At 44.9% G+C, this 24,016-nt stretch overlaps 2 protein-coding genes across 6 annotated transcripts; both read right to left on the reverse strand.

The window, feature by feature from the left end:
- Window positions 1-14,256, reverse strand: eftud2 (elongation factor Tu GTP binding domain containing 2). The gene is made up of 26 exons (XM_021557663.2): window positions 14,100-14,256; window positions 13,435-13,547; window positions 13,137-13,299; window positions 12,963-13,041; window positions 12,774-12,849; window positions 12,594-12,659; window positions 12,403-12,438; window positions 12,213-12,303; window positions 11,904-11,986; window positions 11,543-11,709; window positions 11,162-11,286; window positions 10,916-10,979; window positions 10,739-10,829; window positions 10,137-10,272; window positions 9,657-9,784; window positions 9,087-9,280; window positions 7,776-8,130; window positions 7,535-7,617; window positions 7,160-7,246; window positions 6,654-6,780; window positions 6,024-6,111; window positions 2,886-3,004; window positions 2,422-2,516; window positions 2,065-2,218; window positions 817-924; window positions 1-689 (listed from the first exon to the last, which is right to left on the reverse strand). The coding sequence occupies exons 2-26, from the start codon at window positions 13,534-13,536 to the stop codon at window positions 594-596; spliced, it is 2,913 nt and encodes a 970-aa protein (XP_021413338.1). The 5' UTR covers window positions 13,537-13,547; window positions 14,100-14,256; the 3' UTR covers window positions 1-593.
- A 2,596-nt stretch (window positions 14,257-16,852) lies between these two features.
- LOC110485158 (probable phosphatase phospho1) lies at window positions 16,853-22,588 on the reverse strand. 5 transcript variants are annotated; one of them, XR_005035527.1, is made up of 4 exons: window positions 22,393-22,588; window positions 21,898-21,958; window positions 18,362-21,159; window positions 16,853-18,313 (listed from the first exon to the last, which is right to left on the reverse strand). XR_005035527.1 is itself a non-coding variant. In XM_036940927.1 (3 exons), the coding sequence occupies exon 3, from the start codon at window positions 21,041-21,043 to the stop codon at window positions 20,204-20,206; it is 840 nt and encodes a 279-aa protein (XP_036796822.1). In that variant the 5' UTR covers window positions 21,044-21,159; window positions 21,898-21,958; window positions 22,393-22,588; the 3' UTR covers window positions 16,853-20,203. The 5 variants fall into 5 exon arrangements, 4 of the variants coding, with proteins under 4 accessions (XP_036796822.1, XP_036796824.1, XP_036796825.1 ...); XM_036940927.1 differs by having other exon boundaries at window positions 16,853-21,159; XM_036940929.1 differs by having other exon boundaries at window positions 16,853-21,018; window positions 22,393-22,572.
- Between the last annotated feature and the right edge of the window lie 1,428 nt (window positions 22,589-24,016).

Raw genomic sequence — 24,016 nt, forward strand, 5'->3', positions numbered from 1 at the left:
TTTCACGGGCATATTTTTTATTTGACTCAAAACAGGCCAAGACCAGACGCAAGACATCCAATTTCAAAGTTTTTAAAAACCCATCAAACACACAAGCCTGCTTTCAAGTCATCTTACATCTACAAAATATTTGGGAATTTATACATGTAAAAAAAATAAGCACAAGACATTGATGAGAGGAAACACCTCAGCAGTATTACTCATTGCGCTGATGACGAGAGGTGTCAGAGACGATGCTATCCCACATCACGCCAACCCCTACAACCGTAGATGCCGTTATATCATAATAAAAAGTCCCTCTTAGAAGGAGAGCACGGGTGGGCGAAGTCTTAACAGGAGATTCCAGGGTCTGTCGGGTTCCATATCAGTGCTTCATTGATTAACTTAATGATGAGGGTAAGTGACCTCACCTGGTTAACAAAGTCCACATAAATCGCCAATATGGAGGCAGGAAACAAAACCGGCAGACCCTGCATCCCTCTGTGACACTGTCCAACCCACCTCAGTGGGGTTTTGAGTCCCATACGATGTTGCTTGTGGTGCTGGTGGAGGAGGGGAGCACCCCGGCCGTTGTCTCCCCGTCTCCCGACACCTCACATGGGGTAGTTGAGCACCACGTCCTGCTTGGCCAGCTCCAACAACATAGGGTCGTCGAAGAACTTGCTGATGCTCACATCCTCACTCAGACCCTGGCATGGAAACCAGGGAGTCAAGTCAGTCACATGGTCGTGATGTGCCGGGTCAATAGGCAACAGTACATACTTAAAGGCACACCTTCCCCCAGACATGGTGAAGGGGGGTGGGCAGTATACGTACCTTGCGCCGGCGGGTCTTGATCATGAACTCTCTGGCCAGGTGAGGGGCAGGCTGGGGCTCCAGCGGCCTGATCACGATGCTCTTGTCCAGGGGGTCACCAGGGACAATCTGGGGGGAGAGGAGAGAGAAGAAACAGGGGTCAGGCGAGGGTTCAAAAGAAAAGGACAATTTCAGTTTGAGAAATTCCACACATTATGATACACACTGACAACTAGACACACAGAAGCTGAAACCTGAGCAGAGGTCTCCTATAATAGTCACCAACACGGTTCTTAAAACATTTCGCCACTCAAATACGCAATTCATTCTCTACTAGTTAGCCAGCGTTCTCTATGTCACTGAGTCGGGGGGATTTACTGTCACCGTCAGCCAGCCAAAACTAACACGGCAGCGCCTTGTCACGTCACTCCGTCTCGCGCTCTTCATCGCTGCGACGTTAGCACATTAGTCCTGAGTAGAATGGCGTTTTAAAATGATTATTTAAACCTATCATCTTCACCGACACCTCAATCCTGTTCTCATGTGTAAATGTTACATGTCTGTTGGAGGGAGAGCAGGGGGGGGGGGCTGAATCTCAGCCCCAAATCAGGCAAGGGGCTGTTTCGCCAACTCTGCAATCCCTTACTCCCTCCTCCGTGTGGGGCTTTCAATCCCAAATGGCAGAATATTCCCTATTTAGCCCTATGGGCCCTGGTCAATGGTCAATTGGTGCACTAGCCTAAATAGGGAGTAGGGTGCCATCTGGGACAAATACGAGGACTGTGCTGTAACAAAACCCCAGGCCTGCGGGGGAAAAGATTGAACGGGAGGAAAATCAATGGAGCGTCTGCAGCCCAATGAACAGATGGAGCAGGGCCGTTAAACGGCGTCACACCACACCACACCCTGGGAGGGGGTGATGATCACGCTACTGAGGAGGAACAGCCTGCCTTTCAGTTTACAGAAGAGGGAAGACTAGAGGAGAGAAGCAGGCTGGGGAAAATGAGGGCGAGGGGAGCAAATTCATTTTGCCTGACACAGCCAAAGAGGAGGAGAGGGAGAGACACGCGACACGGGGGGAGAGGGAGAGACAACTGTAGTGTACACAATAGCTGCTGACTCAACACCCTTCTAGTCAGCATCCAAACCAATTTACTCAGAGTGGCTGGCATGAGTGCGAGGTTCGTGACTCTGGCATCATTGTGTCCGAGCGTGGGCATAAAGAAAGAGGGCACATGTCTGTGTGTGTGTCCGTCCGTGTGATCCTACCTGCCAGTGGTGGAAGACGGACAGGGAGAAGGCCTGGCCCTGTGTGTGTGTTCTCAGGTCAGTCTCGAAGCCAAACGAGTCGATGGCCGGGATGAAGGCCTTGATTGTGTAGAGGGGAGACCCGGGGATGGGGGCGTCCTGGGTCACATGACCTCTGTGCCACAACACAAAAACACAGCAGATAGAATTGTAACAAAGAAAACAACAACAAAAAACACCACATCTGAGCAATCAGCACAATATTTCCACGTTCAACTTTCCAGGTGAAGGTTTAAAAACGCCAGTCAAGAAGTTATGGGTGGGGTAATTGGGATGGTACAGAGGAGACATCGTTATTTAGTGGTTTGCGGGGCTCACCTCCGTCTGGCCAGTACTGTGTACACAGCAGACACACAGTCAGCTGGGGCCTGGACCTCGACAAAGTAATAGGGCTCCATCAACCTGGGGGTGGCCTGGAAGGGACAGGAGAGGGACAGTAATTGGCACAGCCAGTAGGAGAACCAGAGGATGGCAGGAGGGAGAGCCAGAGAAGATAGAGGACAGGGGAGGAAAGAACAGAGGAGAAAGTCAGAGAGAAGAGAAGTTGAGAGGCGGGCAATGATGGAGGGATGCAAGGAACCAACAAAAAAAGGAGAAAACCCTTGAAAGAGGGAAGCGATCACCAAAAAAAGAAAGTGAAGAAATCAGCACTTCAATCAAGGTAATGAAACTCCGCAGAAAGACTCAGGAGAAAAAGGATAGGAAACAAAAGGGAGTGAGAGTTAATGACATTTGGAAGAAAGGAGAAGGTGAGGGAGGGAGAGAGAGGGGGATGATCTCACCATGAGGAAGGCAGAGTACACCACTCTCCTGGCTGTGGGGATGACCTGTCCTCCTCCTCTGTGTAGAGGCTCCTGCGCTATGACCGCATCCAGGATCTTAAACTTCACGTTTCTGATAGCTAGGGAGGGGATATATAAACTCAGCAAAAAAAGAAACGTCCTCTCACTGTCAACTGCGTTTATTTTCTATGTGAAAATATTTGTATGAACTAGAGGTCGACAGATTATGATTTTTCAACGCCGATACCGATTATTGGAGGACCAAAAAAAGCCGATACAGATTAATCAGCGGATTTTTATATATATATATATATAAATATATTTGTAATAATGACAATTACAACAATACTGAATGAACACTTATTTTAACTTAATATAATACATCAATAAAATCAATTTAGTCTAAAATAAATAATGAAACATGTTCAATTTGGTTTAAATAATGCAAAAACACAGCGTTGGAGAAGAAAGTAAAAGTGCAATATGTGCCATGTAAAAAAGCTAACGTTTAAGTTCCTTGCTCAGAACATGAGAACATATGAAAGCTGGTGGTTCCTTTTAACATGAGTCTTCAATATTCCCAGGTAAGAAGTTTTAGGTTGTAGTTATTATAGGACTATTTCTTTCTATACCATTTGTATTTCATATACCTTTAACTATTGGATGTTCTAATAGGTACTTTAGTATTGCCAGCCTAATTTCGGGAGTTGATAGGTTTGAAGTCATAAACAGCGCAATGCTTTAAGCACAGTGAAGGGCTGCTGGCAAATGTCGGAAAGTGCTAATTGAATGAATCCTTATGAGCCTGCTGCTGCCTACCACTGCTCAGTCAGACTGCTCTATCAAATCATAGACTTAATTATAACACAATAACACACAGAAATACGAGCCTTAGGTCATTAATATGGTCAAATCAGGAAACTATAATTTCGAAAACAAAACGTTTATTCTTTCAGTGAAATACGGAACCGTTCCGTATTTTATCTAATGGGTGGCATCCATAAGTCTAAATATTGCTGTTACATTGCACAACCTTCAATGTTATGTCATAATTATGTACAATTCTGGCAAATTAATTACAGTCTTTGTTAGGAAGAAATGGTCTTCACGCAGTTCACAACGAGCCAGGCGGCCCAAACTGCTGCATATACCCTGACTCTACTTGCACAGAACGCAATAGAAGTGACACAATTTCCCTAGTTAAAAGAAATTCATGTTAGCAGGCAATATTAACTAAATATGCAGGTTTAAAAATATATACTTGTGTATTGATTTTAAGAAAGGCATTGATGTTTATGGTTAGGTACACATTGGTGCAACGACAGTGCTTTTTTCGCAAATACGCTTTTTAAATCACCCGTTTGGCGAAGTAGGCTGTAATTCAATGATAAATTAACAGGACAAGCTAGATAAACTAGTAATATCATCAACCATGTGTAGTTAACTAGTGATTATGTTAAAATTGATTGTTTTTTACGAGATAAGTTTAATGCTAGCTAGCACCTTACCTTGGCTCCTTGCTGCACTCGCATAACAGGTAGTCAGCCTGCCACGCAGTCTCCTCGTGGAGTGCAATGTAACCGGCCATAATCGGTGTCCAAAAATGCCGATTACCGATTATGAAAACTTGAAATCGGTCCTAATTAATCGGCCATTCCGATTAATCCGTCGACCTCTAGTATGAACATAAGACAAACTGAACAAGTTCTACAGACATGTGACTAACAGAAATGGAATAATGTGTCCCTGAACAAAGGGGGGCGGGGGGGGCCTCAAAATCAAAAGTAACAGTCAGTATCTGGTGTGGCCACTAGCTGCATTAAGTACTGCAGTGCATCTCCTCTTCATGGACTGCGCCAGATTTGCCAGTTCTTTCTGTAAGATGTTACCCTACTCTTCCACCAAAGCACCTGCAAGTTCCCGGACATTTCTAGGGGGAATGGCCCTAGCCCTCACTCTCCGATCAAACAGGTCCCAGAGGTGCTCAACGTGATTGAGATCCGGGCTCTTTGCTGGCCATGGCAGAAAACTGACATTCCTGTCTTGCAGGAAATCAGCCATACTGCTCGTTCTGTGCGTGGTGGCATTGTCATGCTGGACATGTCAGGATGAGCCTGCAGGAAGGGTACCACGAGGGAGGAGGATGTCTTCCCTGTAACGCACAGCTTTGAGATTGCCTGCAATGACAACAAGCTCAGTCCGATGATGTTGTGACACACCGCCCCAGACCATGATGGACCCCCCCCCCCCCCCACCTCCAAATCGTTCCCGCTCCAGAGCACAGCCCTCTGTGTAACGCTCATTCCTTCGACGATAAACACAATTCTGACCATCACCCCTGGTGAGACAAAACCGCGACTCGTCAGTGAAGAGCACTTTTTGCCAGTACTGACTGGTCCAGCGACGGTGGGTTTGCGCCCATAGGCGACGTTGTTGCCGGTGATGGTGAGGACCTGCCTTACAACAGGCCTACAAGCACTCAGTCCAGCCTCTCTCAGCCTATTACGGACAGTCTGAGCACTGATGGAGAGATTATGCGTTCCTGGTGTAACTCGGGCAGTTGTTGTTTCCATCCTGTACCTGTCCCGCAGGTGTGATGTTCGGATGTACCGATCCTGTGCAGGTGTTGTTACACGTGGTGTGCCACTGCGAGGACGATCAGCTGTCCGTTCTGTCTCCCTGTAGCTCTCTCTTAGGTGTCTCACAGTACAGACATCGCAATTTATTGTCCTGGCCACATCTGCAGTCCTCATGCCTCCTTGCAGCATGCCTAAGGCACGTTCACACAGATGAGCAGGGACCCTGGGCATCTTTCTTTTGGTGTTTTTCAGAGTCAGTAGAAAGGCCTCTAGTGTCCTAAGTTTTCATAATTGTGACCTTAATTGCCTACCGTCTGTAAGCTGTTAGTGTCTTAACGACTGTTCCACAGGTGCATGTTCATTAATTGTTTGTGGTTCATTGAACAAGCATGGGAAACAGTGTTTAAACCCTTTACAAATGAAGATCAGTGATATTATTTGGATTTTTACAAATTATCTTTGAAAAACAGGGTCCTGAAAAAAGGGGCGTTTCTTTTTTTTGCTGAGTTTAGCTGTTAGGTGATGGTGAGTGAGTGATAAAGAGTGGTAAGACACTTACGTTCGTCACACAGAGGCCCCTCCCTGGTGCCCCATTGGAAGCCCTGGACGATGCTGTCCTTAACCGAGCCCAGCAGAGCCTTGTCCACCTGCACACAACAACACACCGTCAACTATCTGGAGACATATCCCTCATGCAAAGCTGCACATGGCTGAATACAAGTGGACACATTATTGCCTTCATTACACCCTACAGTGCGATTCAGTGTCATAATCAAAGATCACTATGGAGAGATTGAGTGTTCTCATTGATCATAATATTTCCTTGACTTCCAGGTGGCATAACACACAAAAATAAAAAGACAGGTGGTTGCGCCCGATGACCGGGCACCGCTGTCCGTGCCACTCAATGGGTCAATGTCACCACGATCACACCGGTGTCAGAGGGCCAAACACACTGACACATCCATCGATACATTTTCACACGTCTGCTAGAGAGCAGTCATTCTGAATCACTCCAACACACACTCCATCTGTTTACAGTTTGGCCTAGAGAAAGGCAGGCTGACCCCAGAGCCCAAGCCTGCCCAACCCACCTCAGCCCAGGATGACCCCAAGACCACCAGCCCTCCACGCAACACCACCACTAGTCCAGCCTTACCCACGCCCAACCCCAGAGCCCTGGTCTCACCTCAGAAGGCAGGGTGTCATCTACCAGGATGTTAGGCCCGGTGGTGTCGGGCCCAAAGGCCCAGATAGACCTGGCAGCTAGCAGATCCCAGTCATACTTGGTCTGGAAAAACTCTCCCAGCTTCTTCCTGGAACCAGGGATTAAACAACAGGATGGATTAGTGTGTGGTGGGGGGGGGGTGACAGGAAGAAGAACAGAGGGGACAGAGTTTGCTTAATCGGATGTCAAGTTAGTGTGTCACTGCCTTGGCACCGTGGCTCACGTGGGCAATGCCAGGCCCAGATGGGTTCACAGATGAGCAGCATACAGCTGGCCGGACACTGCCCACTTCCAAAACACACACACACACTGGGCTACAGCTGCGGATAGGAGGATAGGCCTCAAGGTATTGTCAAGACAGGTGTCTGTTTGGGTTGAGACACTGACACGTGGACAGGTAGGAGGTTACAGCAGGTGAATTATTTTTATGAATAGGCGGTGTGCAGTTGTGTGTGTCCGTCCAGTACCTGTTCCATGTGATCTGCACCACCTCGTTCTCTATGTCCTCAGCCAGGCCCTTTTCCAGAGGCTCGGCAATCATGGTGATCTTATTCCTGTCAACCGAAACGCACAGCCGTCAATCACACGGGCAAACAGCCACAGCACTCAAGTCACCCATCCAGCTGGTCTAGACACGTCACACTAACCTCAACATGAAACAGAATGCGTTCGCATAGAACACCCTATTCCCTATATAGTGCACTACTTCCAACCAGTCAAAAGTAGTGCACCACAGAAGGAAACAGGGTGCCATTTGGGATGCACACAGTCTACACTAGTCGATTAGTGTACTGTAGGCTAGGTCACTGGTGACCCAATGGGAGATGATGGTGGATGCTTACTTCTTGTTCGGCGTCTCGGCAAAGCACTTGAGAGACGACGTCTCCACTACCGTCTCACAGAAGGTCACCACGGGGTCAGCCACCTGGGAGAAAGAGGAGAGAGGGAGACATTCAGTATTGGAAAACCAATCAAGGAATAACACTAGACATGAAGGGTATTTTGTTTAAGACGTTACAATTCCGATACAGGAAGAGTAGTTTGTTGTTCCAGGTGGGTGAAGAGACATGTGAGAGAACTGACCTTGATGTCGATCTCAGAGTACATCTTCCGCAGGTCGTGCATGACACAGTCCAGGTAGAGTTCCCCGGTACCCAGGATAACATGTTCCCCTGACTCCTCCACCTTGGTGGTGAGGGAGGGGTAGCTCTTATTGACCTTCCGCAGTCCGTCCAACATCTTGGGCAGCTCTGACGGGTTGACTGGTTCCACAGCGATCTTGATGACAGACGCCGTGTTGAACTTGAGCGGCCGGAAGATCTGGGCCTCCTCGTTCCCTCTGGGCTCGGTGATGGTGGCTGTCTTGACGATGGGCTGGTCACAGCCCTCAATGAGAACCCAGTTGCCAGCAGGCACACGGTTCACCTCTATCTGGTACCTGTGGTTGAGAACGTGAAGGGGTTTGAGCCACAACTGCTGGGGTAAATGACAGACAACATCTCATACTGAACACAGAGATCGCATATAAATGACATCTCAGGAGGAGTTGGGATAGGCAAAAAAAAAACATCTCCAATTCACATGTGTATAATACACACTTGTACATGTGAAATAGGGCAATTATCAGCACCCACCAAATTACTATAATAACATTGAGGACCAGAGACTCGGGAAGAAACACAGAGGGGTTAGACTAATGAACACATACCTGACAACTTGCTATAATGAACACTCATGCTTGGCCCCCTATTCCCGAAATAGCACGTTAGCTAATTTGTCCTATTTAGCTAGCTTGCTGTTGCTAGCTAATTTGTCCTGGGATATAAACATTGAGTTATTTTACCTGAAATGCACAAGGTCCTCTACTCCGACAATTAATCCACACATAAAACGGTCAACCGAATCTTTTCTTGTCATCTCTCCTCCTTCCAGGCTTTTTCATCTTAGAACTTATATGGTGATCGCATCTAAACTTTCATAGTACTACCACAACGACCGGCAAAACTGTTCGTCTTTCAATCACCTAAGTGAGTATAACCAATGAGGAGATGGCACATGGGTACCTGCTTCTATAAACCAATGAGGAGATGGGAGAGGCACAACTTGCATCGCGATCTGCGTCAGAAATAGGAATGACTTCTATTTTAGCCCGTGGCAACGCAGACACTCGTCGGCGCGCGCAGGCAGTGTGGGTGCAATAATTGAATAACATTAATTTATACATTTATTTTGCAACGCTCGCGACGTGTCCGGTCTGGTCAGCTTGTTACTTTTGACCAGGGCCCATAAAGCTCTGGTCCAAATGAGTACACCATGTACGGAATAGAGTGCCATTTGGAACGCAGGCCAAGTGATGTGTCCGCGAGGTGGCACATTAACAATGACTCTCACTACCTGGCGACGTTGATCCAGAGACGTCCCACCGTGCAGACCTGCGAGTCCTCCTCGTCCTCCAGAGTGTAGTTCTCGCCCAGCACCTTGACTGGCTGGCCCGCCTGGATGGTACCGCTCAGCACCCGGCCGAACGCATGGAACTGCACCCCGTCCTCAGTACTGTACATCTTAGTGGTGTGGCACATCAGAGGACCCTGGATGGGAGGAGAGAAGAGGGGAAAGAGAACGAGCAACAAAGAAGGGATAAAGGGAAAGAGGGTAAAAGGAAATAGATAAGCTTAGTTAACCTTGTCTAAGAGGGCAACTTTTTGTTACATCTCAAGCCTCTCCCTTCATTATTGGCTAGAGGATCTCTGAAGGGCATTTGGAATGTTTGTGATCGATCTATTTCTTCACTCCCAGTCCATTCCAATCGCCCGCTTGCTTGCTTAATTGCGATTCCAGTTGCAATGAGGCTATTGATTAACACTGAAAACAGATTCCACCTATTAGAAAACAACTACCATCCGTCTCGCTCGAGCCTCTTCTCACCCACAGCCCCTGTGTTTCTCCCCACTCCGTCACACTCACATCAGGGTCGCATTCTGCCATGGCCTCCCCCAGGTCTGAGTCCAGTCCTCCAGTGTAGCTGTGCTCTATCTTGTTCTTGGCGCCCCCCTGTGGTGAGGGGATGTGCTGCACGCACATGTCCACAAAGCCTGCAGGAGGGAGGGAGGTCATGCTCGGCTTCACATGAACGTGTTTGTCACATTCACCAGAAACATAACATTGTGTGCAATTATACCACTGATTGTCCCAGGCTGTGGGCAGATACACTGGCTAGCGCTGTTACCACGTACAGCGGGTCATCCTGTACGCAAACGTACTGTAAGAGTCGATAATGAGAACGCGAACAACAGAATTAAGCCTCTCTAAAAGGCAGAAGGTAAACATGGCTCAACTGTAAATGAACTATGTGAATAAGATTAAACACGAGATACAGTTACTGAGCGGTATATGAGAAGGCAGTGGAGGTTTAGAGGAAACTGGGGCGGCGGATGGCGTGCGTACCGGTGAACTCTCCAAAGAAGCGCTTACAGACCAGCCTGAGTAGAGGTCTGATGTTGAGCTTCAGCTCCTCTTTGACCAGGTGGATGCCCAGCTCATCTAGCACCCGAGGCAGAGACGTGTCACAGTCACCCACCACCTGGGAGCGAGAAGAGGGAGAGACAAGAGGGAAAATGTCATTTCTAGATGTGCTAGCACTACTTAAAAAGCTTCTATGGAATGGGGTGGTCATCTGGGTCAAGTCATGCAGTCCAAAAAAGAAAATGTGACGGCATCTCCCAGGAAAGGCCTCAACGACACTATTCAATTCATGGCGCTCCGATTGATTTCATAAGCTGACGTGTTTCGCTCGCCGTCTTTCTCAAAGCTACCTTTCTGTGACAATGACCGAACAGGGTCGCAACGCGCCAGCTTTTAAATAAGAGCACCGGGAACTGAAAAAACAGCTGGTCTTTTATGGGAGATGCAGTCACCTTTTCTTTTTTGGACTCATGGGAATAGTGTGTTTTTCAGGGAACAGACATGTCTACACCAAAGTACTCATCTGTGCTTTGTAGCGTATACGGTTTGTCTTCTAGGAGATGATTGCGTTAGAGGGGTCTTACCTGGGATAGGATCTTGTACAGAGGCTCCAGCACAAACTCCACAAAGCTACGCTGGGAGTTACTGGTGGGGGCTTTCTTGGTGAACTTGCGCCTGAGAAGAGAAGGCAAAACAGGGTTATCGTAGTGCACTACAGACCAGACAAAAAGTCTAAATGACCCTGAATGAAAACCACTTACGTTTTGGGGTTGAAGTAAATGTCTCCCCACAGCCTCTTGGCAAACTCTGTGTAGTTGATGTCACCTGCAACTCCAGATAGAAGGGTTAACAACAGTGTAATTTTTAACAGTTATTCGCAGGGTTAAAACGAGAACCTACCAGGTCTAGTCATGTCAGAAATGTGTTTACAGTTACACATATCAAGAGGTGTGGGAGAAAGTGAAAGTGTGGAACTCTGTGTGGAACTAGGGGGGGGGGGGTCTCACCATAGGTGTCAGAGTAGATCTTGGCAAAGGAGCCCAGGGTGAAGCAAACGCAGTACTGAGAGCTGGCGAAACACACGTTCCCCAAGAGAGGAGACACCACCAGATTCTCGTCTGTAGAGTAGGTGCTGAGGGAAAGGGGAGAGTGGAGCCAGTCAATGGCACACACTGGAACACTGTCCAACAACAGGCTAATCTCAATGCTAGTAGTTTTGTTTTCACAATCATGGTTTCACACTGCAATGGAATCTTCTTTACAAATGCTCTATGCTCTGCTTGCTACTTGTCGTACTCTCATCTGAAATCAGTCCATATTTCCTTTCCTCCACACCCCTCAGTGTCAGCCCCGTAGCCATGGTTACCAGGCCCTCCCCACGTCAGTACCTGAGCATGGCGTTGACCTCGTCCACTATGTGGCGTAGTTTGTAGTAGGCGTCTGTAGGGGGCAGCTTGAGCTCCACGATGAGGCGGTCCACCTTGTTGATGCAGATGGTGATGGCCAGACGCTCCTGGACTGCGTGCTTGATCAGACGCTCTGTGTTCAACATCACCTAAAGACACACAGGGGAGCAGAGGCCTGGGTTAGGAATGGTACATTGGATTTTTTGGGGCCAGGCCTCAGAGGTGGAAACACAAAAGCCTGCGTCTTGAGGCTAAACAGAAGCAAAGTCTGATAATAGAAGTGCGACGACACAAGATAGAGAGATGCACTGCGGCGAATGGGGATTTAAATAAGAGGACTCACTCCTTCTGCTGCGTCGATGAAAAGCACGATGCCGTCGGAGAGTCGGATGCCTGAGGTCACCTCATCCGAAAAGTTGACGTGGCCTGCAGGGACGACAAAGGGCATGAGGTCCCGCTCTGCCTTTCTAAAGCAGCCGACTTAACATCACACGCCGCGAGGCGGGAAATTATATCAATCAACCGCCCTTGATTACTCTTTTAATCTCCCCTACGTTTCCTAGGAACACAAGCATTTCGCTACACCCGCAATAACATCTGCTGAAAATGTGTACGCGACCAAAAACATTGGATTTGATTTTGATTTGCATACCTGGTGTGTCCATGATGTTGAAGAGGAAGGATTTGCCTCTGGAGTCTGGAAGAACCATTGTGACGGGGGTGCTCTTGATACCAACCCCTCGCTGTGGCGGCACCACATAGGAGTCAACACAATGCACTTACACAGGAGAGGCACAATTCTGCAAGAACTTGTCATAGTTCTGAAAATAATAACAACTTACCTCCTGCTCAGTGAAGAGGATATCTGTGTAACGGAGCTGAAATACCACCGGAAAATGTTGTGAATTAATGGCTCACTTACAGCATACACAGAGTATTTCAGATTACAACTGGTTAGAGGATTTCTCCAAATTAGGATGAAAGGAGAGCAGCAACTTTGGGGCATTTTAGTCTAGCTGGAGAGTAAACTCACATCCATGTCGTCTCTCTTCCTGATCTCTGGGTGTGTCTGTTCAATCAGGCAGTCCACGAAACACGTCTGCAGACAATAAACAAATCCATTAAAATCACAATAACGGGAACAACCTAGCTACTAACATCCACGATCTAGCCAGGTCTGGCTCTAAAGCGGGTCAATTGCTGAGTGTTTGACCTTGCCGTGATGCAGGTGGCCACACAGGGTGACGTTACGGATTAGCTCGGGACTGTCCATTAGGTCAGCCAGGAACCTGCGCAGAGGAGGAGAGGTGGGGTTAAACATCGACCTTTTGTGAGTATAGACAGAGAGACAGACGCAGGTCTAGTTTACAACAGTCAAACTGGTGAACGGTCAATGACTTACTCCATGTCATAAACAGTGGAAGGTAGCTCCTGTTCCATCAGAGTGAACTGCTTGTTTCTTACAGGCTTGATGATGGGTTCTGATGGGGAGAGAGAGAAAATGTGAATCAGTTTATCACTTCCTGAATTAATGCATCCATGTGCTTAAGAGTGTGTGTGTGTGTGTGTGTCTGACCTGTGAGGGGCTGTGCATCCTCTTCCTGGACTAAAGTTTCCACCTCCGGCCCGTACACTTCCTCTGCTGTAGGATAGTATTTCTTATCCTCGTGCAGAACTACCTCCATTCCTGGGACATCTTCATCAGCATCAGCCGGCTCATCCTCATCATCCTCATCAGCCTTCACAAAGTAGAGAGGGACACAAGCATGTCATGAATTGACCAGGCATTATAAAACACACCTACTTCCTTTTTGTTAGACTGCATGGTAATGTGCATTAACGTCTACGCTGTCTGTTGATTTCAGTAAACAAACCTCATCCACATCTCTGTCATCTGCCTCCAGATCATCATCCTCGTCAGAGTCTAGTTCTGGCCCAATGTAGTTCCCAAACTCGTCATACAGGTCCGTCTCCATTGTGAAAGGGACTGGGTAGGACACATAATAGGAAAACATAATGGATTCGCAATAAAATTGCATCACACACATCCACCTACATGATTTATCCTTCTGCAAAGAGTACCTGCTACAAACCAATGAACGTTGTCTACTTTAACTCTGCAATTAGTTCGCTGTGTTATTGGTTCAGATGTTCATGTATTACGTTTCAGGTACATACGCACACAACTACACGTTAATGTTAGCTAACGTTAGAAACTACATGCATTGGCGGGTAAGTTGAGAAAATAATGAAAAAGAAACCCATCAAACTCACACCTCAAAAACAATGGTTCACTTTAAAAAGGACTAAAATGTGCAACTTTGTAAAACAGATATCTAGTAGTTACAATAATCTCTTAGCTAGTTAGCTATATTTTGGTGGGGTCGCTAGCTAGTTAGCCATAGCGGTTATATAGGGAATGAATGACATCTCTAACCAACGTCCAGGCTGCGTTGTGGTGGATGATGTTTCGCTTTTCTACAATAAAGTAGATACCTTGTTCTGGAGAATATATCAGCACAAAAACACTTAAAGTTACCTTTATATGCAAAACGAGCGGTAGTTTCAAACTTGTATCGCTATTTTCCTAATTATTTTAACTAATCACAATGTTTTTCTCTCCTGTTTTCCAAACCATGCACATGTAGGACCCCTCAATGCAAACGCACGTCGAGCGTAGGTGACGCACAATGTAGACTGTCTTCACATTGCCTGATTGTATATTATTGTAAAAGTACAAATGCATTAAATATATATATATATATATATATATATATATATATATATATATATATATATATATATATATATATATATATAAAACAATATATATAGTGATTTGTTTTAGGAAAATAATATAACATTTAAAGTCCACAGATATTTTATTTGCTAATATATTTGGAAGAAAATGTTCATGCGCCCGAAGTATCGAGTCCAGGCGACATTTTTTGTGCAGGCGCATATTTTACATGAACAACAAGCGAGATGACCCAGAATCGATATTTGTGTACTGAAAGGCAATATCTGTGTTAGATGGATTTGTAGGTTTATTTTATAAAGGCCCAGTGCTCTCAAATGTATGTTTTCTTATATTTTGGATCCTATTGTACAACAGCTAATGAAACTAACACTGTAAAAAAACAACCTTTTATCAGTAAAAAATATTTTATCAGTAGCTAGGTTTCCAAACAATGACAGATTTTTATGCAAATATTTTTTAAATATGCATAAATAATATGAGAATTTTCCCACCAAAAATGTTTCCATTAAATCTGTTTAAATCAGAAATGTTTCCATCAAACTGACTTTTTGCAGATAAAAGGCTGTGCCTGATGAGATAGTGCACATAAAAATAACTTTTGCTGTTAAATTCACATGTACCAAATGAAAAATACAAGTTAAATGGGTTTCCATCGCATTTTCAACTCTACTGATGGGTTTGTCACAAAAACATTTTAGTTATACAGCAAATGTGTCCACTGTGGTTTTGGTATATGCACTCTAACCAACAGCTCACAGATACAGTGCAGGTATGCTACCTACATTATGAGATTATTATTCTAAAATAGATATTATTTGTATTTGTCAAACGGCATCCCAGCATCGATTATCATGTCACAAGAATGAGACCCTTGATGTTTATTGGAAAGGAGCATCAAGCTCATCACCTTGCACGTTCACCACCCTGTTAAGTTAATCATTACTTATTTAATATTTATTCAATTTAACTAGGCAAGTAAGTTAAGAACAAATTAATATTTATAATTACGGCATACCCCGGCCAACCCTTGGACAACGCTGAGCCAATTGTGCGCCGCACTATGAGACTTCACAAAAAAATACAGTTTTATATCTTTATGTTTGAAGCCTGAAATGTGGCAAAAGGTCACAAAGTTCAAGGGGGCCGAATACTTTCGCAAGGCACTGTATATATTCTAGATAGGCTAGGCCTGCTTATAATACAAAATGGATAAATCCACAGGGACTCAAGCAGTGTTGGCACAATTATAATTATTTCAGTGCTTGTTGTGGAAATTGATAATTGTTCATTGATCATTGCAAAGTTCTGGGGTGTCCGATGACTGGAACGAGATACAAATCTGCCTTTATTTAACCAGGTAGGCAAGTTGAGAACAAGTTCTCATTTACAATTGCGACCTGGATAAGATAAAGCAAAGCAGTTTGACACATACAACGACACAGAGTTACACATGGAGTAAAACAAACATACAGTCAATAATACAGTAGAAAATTGAGTCTTTATACAATGTGAGCAAAGGAGGTGAGATAAGGGAGGTAAAGGCAAAAAAAGGCCATGGTGGGGAAGTAAATACAATATTGCAAGTAAAACACTGGAATGGTAGATTGCAGTGAAATAATGTGCAAAGTAAAAATAGAAATAATGGGGTGCAAAGGAGCAAAATAAATAAATACAGTAGGGGAAGAGGTAGTTGTTTAAGCTAAATTATAGATGGGCTATGTACAGGTGCAGTAATCTGTGAGCTGCTCTGACAGCTGGTGCTTAAAGCTAGTGAGTGAGATAAGTGATTCCAGTTTCAGAGATTTTTGTAGTTCGTTCCAGTCATTGGCAGCAGAGAACTGGAAGGAGAGGCGGCCAAAGGAGGAATTGGTTTTGGGGGTGACCAGAGAGATATACCTGCTGGAGCGCGTGCTACAGGTGGATGCTATGGTGACCAGCGAGCTGAGATAAGTCAGGGCTTTACCTAGCAGGGTCTTGTAGATGACCTGGAGCCAGTGGGTTTGGCCACGAGTATGAAGCGAGGGCCAGCCAACGAGAGCGTACAGGTCGCAGTGGTGGGTAGTATATGGGGCTTTGGTGACAAAACGGATGGCACTGTGATAGACTGCATCCAATTTATTGAGTAGAGTAATGGAGGCTATTTTGTAAATGACATCGCCGAAGTCGAGGATCGGTAGGATAGTCAGTTTTACGAGGGTATGTTTGGCAGCATGAGTGAAGGATGCTTTGTTGGGAAATAGGAAGCCAATTCTAGATTTAACTTTGGATTGGAGATGTTTGATGTGAGTCTGGAAGGAGAGTTTACAGTCTAACCAGACAACTAGGTATTTGTAGCATATTCTAAATCAGTATGCGACTATTATGAGTATTCTAAGTCATATTTTAAGTCACCATCTAAATGGTGTTCAAGCCTATTGTGCTGCTGCCTTAGTCAATGAACAGTTTCCAGTGGAATTTATGCGTAGAGAGAAATATAGTGGGGTGCAATTAGTGTGTTAGGATAGGACACAATTAATGCACAGACTCAGAAGTTTAGTTCATGGCTTTATATTCCTGCTGGTGGTGGAACATGTAGGTACAAGTACGTGTTACATATTAAAAACAGACATGCACAAATAATACATACATGTTTTAAAAACGACAATATTTAGTTATATAGCTATGTCATATGGTACAGTACATTTTCTGTTTCATTTCAACTTATTTTCCAAAACTTTAAAACTGGTCTCCACTTGCAATCTGTAGGTCTGCCAGTAGATGGCGATGTTATCACATTACATTTTCCCTGATCAGCCATCAATTCCCTATTTCACAAAGAGCACTGTTAACAAGTAAACAACACAATTTATTATTGATAATATAAGATTTAAGAATTACACTGGAATAGCCACCCATTCATTTAGCATCGACAATGCCATTGGGTGGACTGGAGAGGGCTATAGTCAGAGAACGGGACACTAACTAACCGGATCTACTGCCCTACTGACCCAGTTTGACTGTTACAGTCAGACTGTTACAGTTTTTTCAATTGCTAACATGCATTGGTCAATACTGAAGTCACATTGTCAAAACTCTTCACACAGTCAGCGAAACGGAAGTGTATGTGGACCAAACTGTGAATCATTTTTCAATTATCTTTCACACAAAATGCATCCATTCGTACTCCACCCCCTGCAAAACTATATATTTGCAGCATGTTTTCAAATGCTAACACACTGTTTCCAAAACTGTTAAAAACACATTCAAAACAGAATGATGGCAAATGTCGTGCATTTCTGCAGTAACCAGATTGAAACATAGAAAATCTCAGCAGAATATTTAATCATTCCAAACACAGCTGATTGCAATTTCAGCTGAAAGCCTACCCAAGTGTCCTGTTTTTAGGCTCGTTACTAAACAGACAAAAGAGGACGGCTTCGGAATGATTTAGTTTGGAAACATGGATCAAGGAAGACAGGTTGGTGGGGAAAGAAGAGTGGCAGGGAGAGGGAGACAGTGTAGAGGACAAAGGAGAGGAAGACCAAGAGTGGTGGTCTCTGATTAGATAAGGGCCACAATTATTGACCATGTTGTAAACCATGGTCTCTCTTTGAGAGAAGCCGGTTTAAGGGTGCAACCAAATCTGCAGTGTTCAACAGGTGAGATGTGCATCCTTCAATAATAATTTAACTATATATTACAGTACAATACAATACAATATGTTCACATTTTTACATGTACTGACATTTAATGGATTGATTTGTTTTGTGTTTTTCAGTAGGATCCAATGGTTGCCTCCCACAGCATAGGCAGAATATTATCAGATGCGCAGGAAATTGACATTGTGATTGGCAACAATGCAATAAAACTGTGGGAAATTCGGGACAGAGTGCTGGCAGACAATATTACTTTTGGGAATGTGAATACGGTCAGCACAACGACAATGGCCAGAGTCCTAGAGAAACCTAAAATAAGAGTCCTAGAGAAACCTAAAATAAGAGTCCTAGAGAAACCTAAAATAAGAGTCCTAGAGAAACCTAAAATAAGAGTCCTAGAGAAACGTTAAATAAGGAGGAAGCAGTTGTACCCTTTGAGAGAAACGGTGAAAGAACTCTGGTATCAATATATCCAGGTAAGATGTCTGTTCAATAACCAAACAGGGTACATACACAGCTATGCATAATATAAAGTACTGTAAAACTGTGGATTTACTGTGTTTGAGATTCATGGAGATGGAAGCCAGGCAAACTGCACATACATTCATCTTTGTGGATGAAGCTGGATTCAATCTGACAAAAACACGCCGCAGGGGGAAGAAATGTGATTGGACAGACCGCAACCGTGGAAGTCCCAGGCCAGAGAGGAGCTAACATCAATGTGTGCAGCACTGTCCAATGATGGTTTGCTGTTACATAAACCACTCATTGGCCCCTACAATACAGAGAGGCTCATTTATTTTCTGGATGAATCTGCATAACCGACTCGTGCCAGCGGAGGAGAGAGGGGCCAGAAACTCCCCTACCGTCGTTGTGTGGGTTAATGTAACATTCCACCACTCTGCTGCAGTCACAGACTGGTTTGCTGCACATCCCAGGATGCCAGTACTATTCCTGCCTCCACACTCCCCCTTCCTTAACCCCATAGAGGAGTTTTCCTCTGCGTGGAGGTGGAAGGTTTATGACCACCATACACATGACCAGATGTCCTTACTGGACACCATGAATGCAGGGTGTGGAGACTCTTCTCCTGAAGACTGCCAGGGTTGAATTAGACATTCCAGAAGATACTTCCCAAGATGCTTTGCCAGAGAAGACGTAAGATGTGATGTTGAGAACTTGTGGCCAAATGCAGGAGAGAGGGAGAACTAGAACCGTCACAGTACTGTACGTGATTATACTATACATTTTTTGAAATTATTGCAGCCCTGGAATTTCAGGAACTTGTTTTTTGTTTCAACTTTATTCTTCACAAGTAAATGACTATATGCAAAGACATAGAAAAAAATAAAGGCTATTGACACAAATTGCTGCATTTCTGATTCATTCTTGTTACATATACTTTAGTACAGTCAATAAAGTCACGGTGTTATTCTATAATGAAATACTGATTCATGTGGAAAATCATTCAAAGAGAAGTACATTTATGTAATGCTCCCTGTTAGTGTTTTTTTAGGTCAGTGTGTTTTGAGTGAGAACTGCTGCCAGAGTTATGGTCGAACGAGCTTATTTTGAGACGTGTATGAAGTGGTTTGAGGTGAGATGAACTGTTTGGCCACGATGCATGTTGGTAATGCAGACTGTGTGAAGAGTTTTGAAAAAGTAGCTTCAGTATTGACCGACGCTTGTTAGCAATTGAGGAAAACTGTAATAAACCAATAGAGCTCAGAGTCAACAAAGGAATATAGGTAATACATCAGTCCTAAATGTATCACTGCAGAACCCCCTATTCAGTCAATGATGTTTGTTCCTCTTCCCTCTCAATCCAGCATAAGAGGATCAATCCCTCTAAAAGATTGACTGACAATACTGCCCTGACTGGTAGGATATCAACTAAGGCATAAGGTCCCTGTAATAACTAACAGAGTTGATGCCTTTCCTGGGTTGGTGTTTCTGATTGCTTCAAGCCTAGAGTGTGAAGAGGTGGACTGAAAGACTACAGTATCTCTAGCTCTGTGGCTGAGTCCGAGTAAGACAGATGGACTGAGCGGAAGTGTGATACTGTCGCAGGCAATATCAAAACGCCTGTTCAATTGGCATGCTCTATTCTTGAGCGTAGAGTGGATTTTCATTGTGTGTCAGTATGTGGTTTTGAGGGTATTTGATCTGGGAATGTGATTTGCTGTGTGTGTGTGAGTATTTGTGTATGTGTGTGAGCAGCCCCCCCCCACCCACCCCCTAGCTTAATCATTTCTCCTCTGCGTGCCTCCTGAGTCGCTCCACCACATCATCCCCACTGGCCCAGGGCACAGTAACAGCCTTGAACTCCCCTGGCCTGGCCTCGTGGATCTCAGTGATCAGCCGGTGCATGGGGTAGTCCCGCCGGGCAAACGCCGTGTCCCGGGGCCCCAGGATCAGAGACGGGCAGAAGTCGTTGGCCCCATCGCCCACATAGAATACCCTCTGGAACGGACGCCCACGCTCCTGTGTACGCCGCATCACATAGTCCCTCAAGATCACCTGCTTGCACATGTTCTCCGGGCAGCGCAGGCAGCTGTGGGAGTGGAAGGGGCGCAGCACCAGCCGGCCATCCTTGTCGAAGGTGGCAGGGTTGGTGAAGATCTTGACGAAGAGCTGGCGGGCCCCAACGCGGCGGAGCCAGGACTCGATGAAGAAGGTGTTGGCATCAGACACCAGAACCACCTCAAAGTCCTGCGGGGGGCGGTGGCGGAGGAACTGGAACAAGGCCAGCATGCCGGGAGAGGCGGGGATCTTCTCGATGACGGAGCGGATGGCGCTCTCGGTCACGCCCTTCTCTGCCATGTAGGCCAGCACGCGCTGCATGTACTCGTTGTAGTGGCCCGGCCGGTATGTGTCCTTCAGCCAGGCGGGGAGGTTCTGCCCTGGTGCCGCCTGCACCACCACATCATCACTGCTCTCATTCACAATGGTCTCGTCAAAGTCGAAGAAGATGAGGAAGCGCCTGTCAGAGGGGGGTGTCGCTGAGTTGGCGGCCATGTTATTTGCGGAGCGTCTGGAACGTGGGGGGGGAACGTCCTCGCCTGGGGGAGATCCAAAGCAGTTCATGATTGGCTTTGACCCAACCTCTTACTGAGATGAGTGGCACCAAAATCCTTCTCTTTTGCACCTTTCGGTCTCTCGTTCACGACGAGGCAGGTTGGAAAACACACAGGGTAGGGGTTCTGGGAAGAATTAGTGTATTATAGGCCAGGGAGGAGGAGAGGATGGAAGCAGAGTAAAAAAGTACAGATTGAAGAAGAAAAGACAAAATACAAACATTTAGAGAAACGTTTTTTTCAATGGACCTGAATTAGAAAGATTAGAGGTGGAATGAGAAAGAATCATTGTGCCAATATCAGCATGGGTTGCATTTCTGCTTGGTAGCCACCCAACATGTGTACTAAAACATCAAACATATTTCTACCCCTGAAATCACATTAAGTCCGAGTCCTTTATAGTCACGAGTCAGTACTTGCAGTGCTAAACTGCCATCCAATAATTGTTTTAATATACTAGATGCTGTTACATTGTTAGGATATCTAGATAATTTAGCTCTCTAACATTTGCTGTTGTAGCTAGTATGTTAAATCATGCAACAAAGAGAGATTTTCATCCGAGTCGCGTTCTGTCCTGGACTAGTACTACAACACAGATTTTTTACCATTTGATCTAATCTAAAGTCACATTATCACATAAGTGATTTGCGGCGATGTTCTGTACCTGTGCAGCTGCGGAACATTGCATTGGGAAATGTAATAAGAGCAAGTAACACACATGATGAGTCAACAGCATACAAAATAAACTGATATCTTAAATCAAGACATTTTAAACAACGTCAGCCTACAAGTCATTCGATGCTGATCTGTTAGAAGCTGCAAGAAGTCAGTTAAAGTGAAAAGAACGGAACATACTGTACTGACCTTCAATGTTCCGTGCTGTCAACAGATGGTTCCCAGAACACTATCAACCAATGCATTGGATCTGTAAAGTGAGGAGGATAATTCAGGTACAGGAAACGCCTGTAAATAACCCCCAAGAGACAGACACCGTTCAATGTTGTCATTATCTACAACGCCAGAAAATGCAGCGCGCTCTGCAGCACTTACTGTAGGCTAATAATGTAACCATCATCATACAATATTAGGCTACATACAATGTATGCAACGAATATAGATAGTACAGTACCGCATTATATTATGCCATTTCACAGGAATATCAATTACTTATGCTATAACAATTTGTTCCAAAAACGGAGTAGACTGATGAACATCTAATAGATAAATTAGCCTTCATGCAAATGTTTCCTAATCCACGAGTGAACGCGCTGTATTTACTCACTGGACAACGTCCTGAAGGTTAGTTGACTAAATAATTCATCTTATTTGCAGAGCGAAGGAACCATAGCAAAAATGTACCAGTAAGAATGTATGTCCACAACCAGTTATACCCGACGGCACTCTTATCCCTCGCGGTATCTCTAAAGTCGCCTATGTTCTTGAATTGGTCACCGACATGCTGTACTTTGTCCAGTCTTGAACTTGACCATTACTTGTGTTATGTACGAGTTTGATTGTCGGGGAATAGAGTGCTTTCAGCTCGTTTTATTGGCTGTCAAAACCACTGAGCTTGCTACGGTTATGACGTCATAGGCGACGCAACACCGGCCCATTTTGTCGCCCACCTCCAAGATCCTGTGTAAGTGAACCCATAGAAGCAGTAGACAGGTTGGTTGATTCTGGTTTGAATATCACTCAGCACAGCCTCCAGGGAGAACATGGAGAGATTCCGTTTGTTGTGCTCTCTCAATGTATGCATAACAAAACTGCTTAGGTGGTATGTACACATGATAAGCCTGTTATGTGAGATCATTTACAGCCTTTTTGCTGTGTGCGCAAATCACACATCCCTAATTGACCAAAGGGTGACACCAAGAACACGATGTTCAAATTTATGGTAAAATAAACTGAATGGTTTAGAAAAAGTTGAAAGCAAGACATTTGCACCTCTCAGCCAATTCGACCCAGCAGGCTACCCTCCCCCAACCCCTCCCTCAGACACACAGCCTCCCTGCTTCTCCTCCACGAGCAAATAATGCCTAGCAGTTGGGAGGTGTCTACTTCATAACGCAGATGGGAGTCCAGACTTATCTGGTGCTGTGTTATCACCTGGCGTTCTCCCACTCACCGTGCAAGAGAATGAACCTGACCACCCACTCACATATTCACATACAGCATCAGTGCTGTGGTGAGTCAGTCGCTCACACTTTCCACTGCTGTCGGTTGTCCAATGGTTATTTTGTATACAACCTTCCCACAACTTTCTGGGAATGTTGCTTTGTATATGTAAAAAAAAATATGGCATGCTAGCTCCAACCTGGTGGTGCAGTGGACTAATTCCATGGATGGAGAACATTAGATTATAACTGAATCTCACACATGCCTTGTCATAATATATATATATATATTTTTAAGTGTTTGCATGATTAAAGCCTACGGAAATTAATTTCCATGTGTCCTATCTGTGCTTGGAGTTAAAAAACGACAAGTTTACCCCAAACAAGTTAGTAGTGTTAAAAGTCTTATTGAACATTTTAAGACGTGACTAAACCAGCCGCGTTGCGTGCAAAATAAATGTACATATACATGTTATTCAATCATTTCATCCCAACTGCTCACGTGCGTCCTGTGTAGCCAGGCGCTAAAAAAGAACTTGGCTCTATTTTAGACGCTTAACGCGCCACTTCACCCACGTGGGTGATTGAAAGAGGAACGAGGTCCACATTCCAGTCCAGTTGGAAGTAACAAAACTTAAAGTTGGTTGCCAAACACCATTTAAAATCCAGAGAAGGAAAAGAAAGCTTCAATGAGAGAAATCTTACTCAAATCTAACTAGGTTTCCCATCTATGGGTGGATTGATTAATTGTCAGAGTAGAAAACCCATTTGTTTTTGTAGGACTCAAAATGGGCAAAAAAAAAAGAAGACCATAAGCAACTAATCTCCCATGACAAAATTAGCTAGCAACAGCAAGCTATCTAAAT

The sequence above is a fragment of the Oncorhynchus mykiss genome, chromosome 13, assembly GCF_013265735.2.
Source record: "Oncorhynchus mykiss isolate Arlee chromosome 13, USDA_OmykA_1.1, whole genome shotgun sequence".
NCBI lineage: Eukaryota > Metazoa > Chordata > Actinopteri > Salmoniformes > Salmonidae > Oncorhynchus > Oncorhynchus mykiss.

Bases quoted from the DNA above. Each gene is read 5' to 3' on its own strand.
- eftud2 (XM_021557663.2), bottom strand. From the start codon at position 13,536: ATGGAGACGGACCTGTATGACGAGTTTGGGAACTACATTGGGCCAGAA. The intron at 12,660-12,773 runs GTCAAACACTCA...TATTGTCTGCAG, and splicing joins GCCACCTGCATCACGGCAAG to ACGTGTTTCGTGGACTGCCT. The intron at 11,710-11,903 runs GTGAGTCCTCTT...GTGTGTCTTTAG, and splicing joins TCATCGACGCAGCAGAAGGA to GTGATGTTGAACACAGAGCG.
- LOC110485158 (XM_036940927.1), bottom strand. From the start codon at position 21,043: ATGAACTGCTTTGGATCTCCCCCAGGCGAGGACGTTCCCCCCCCACGT.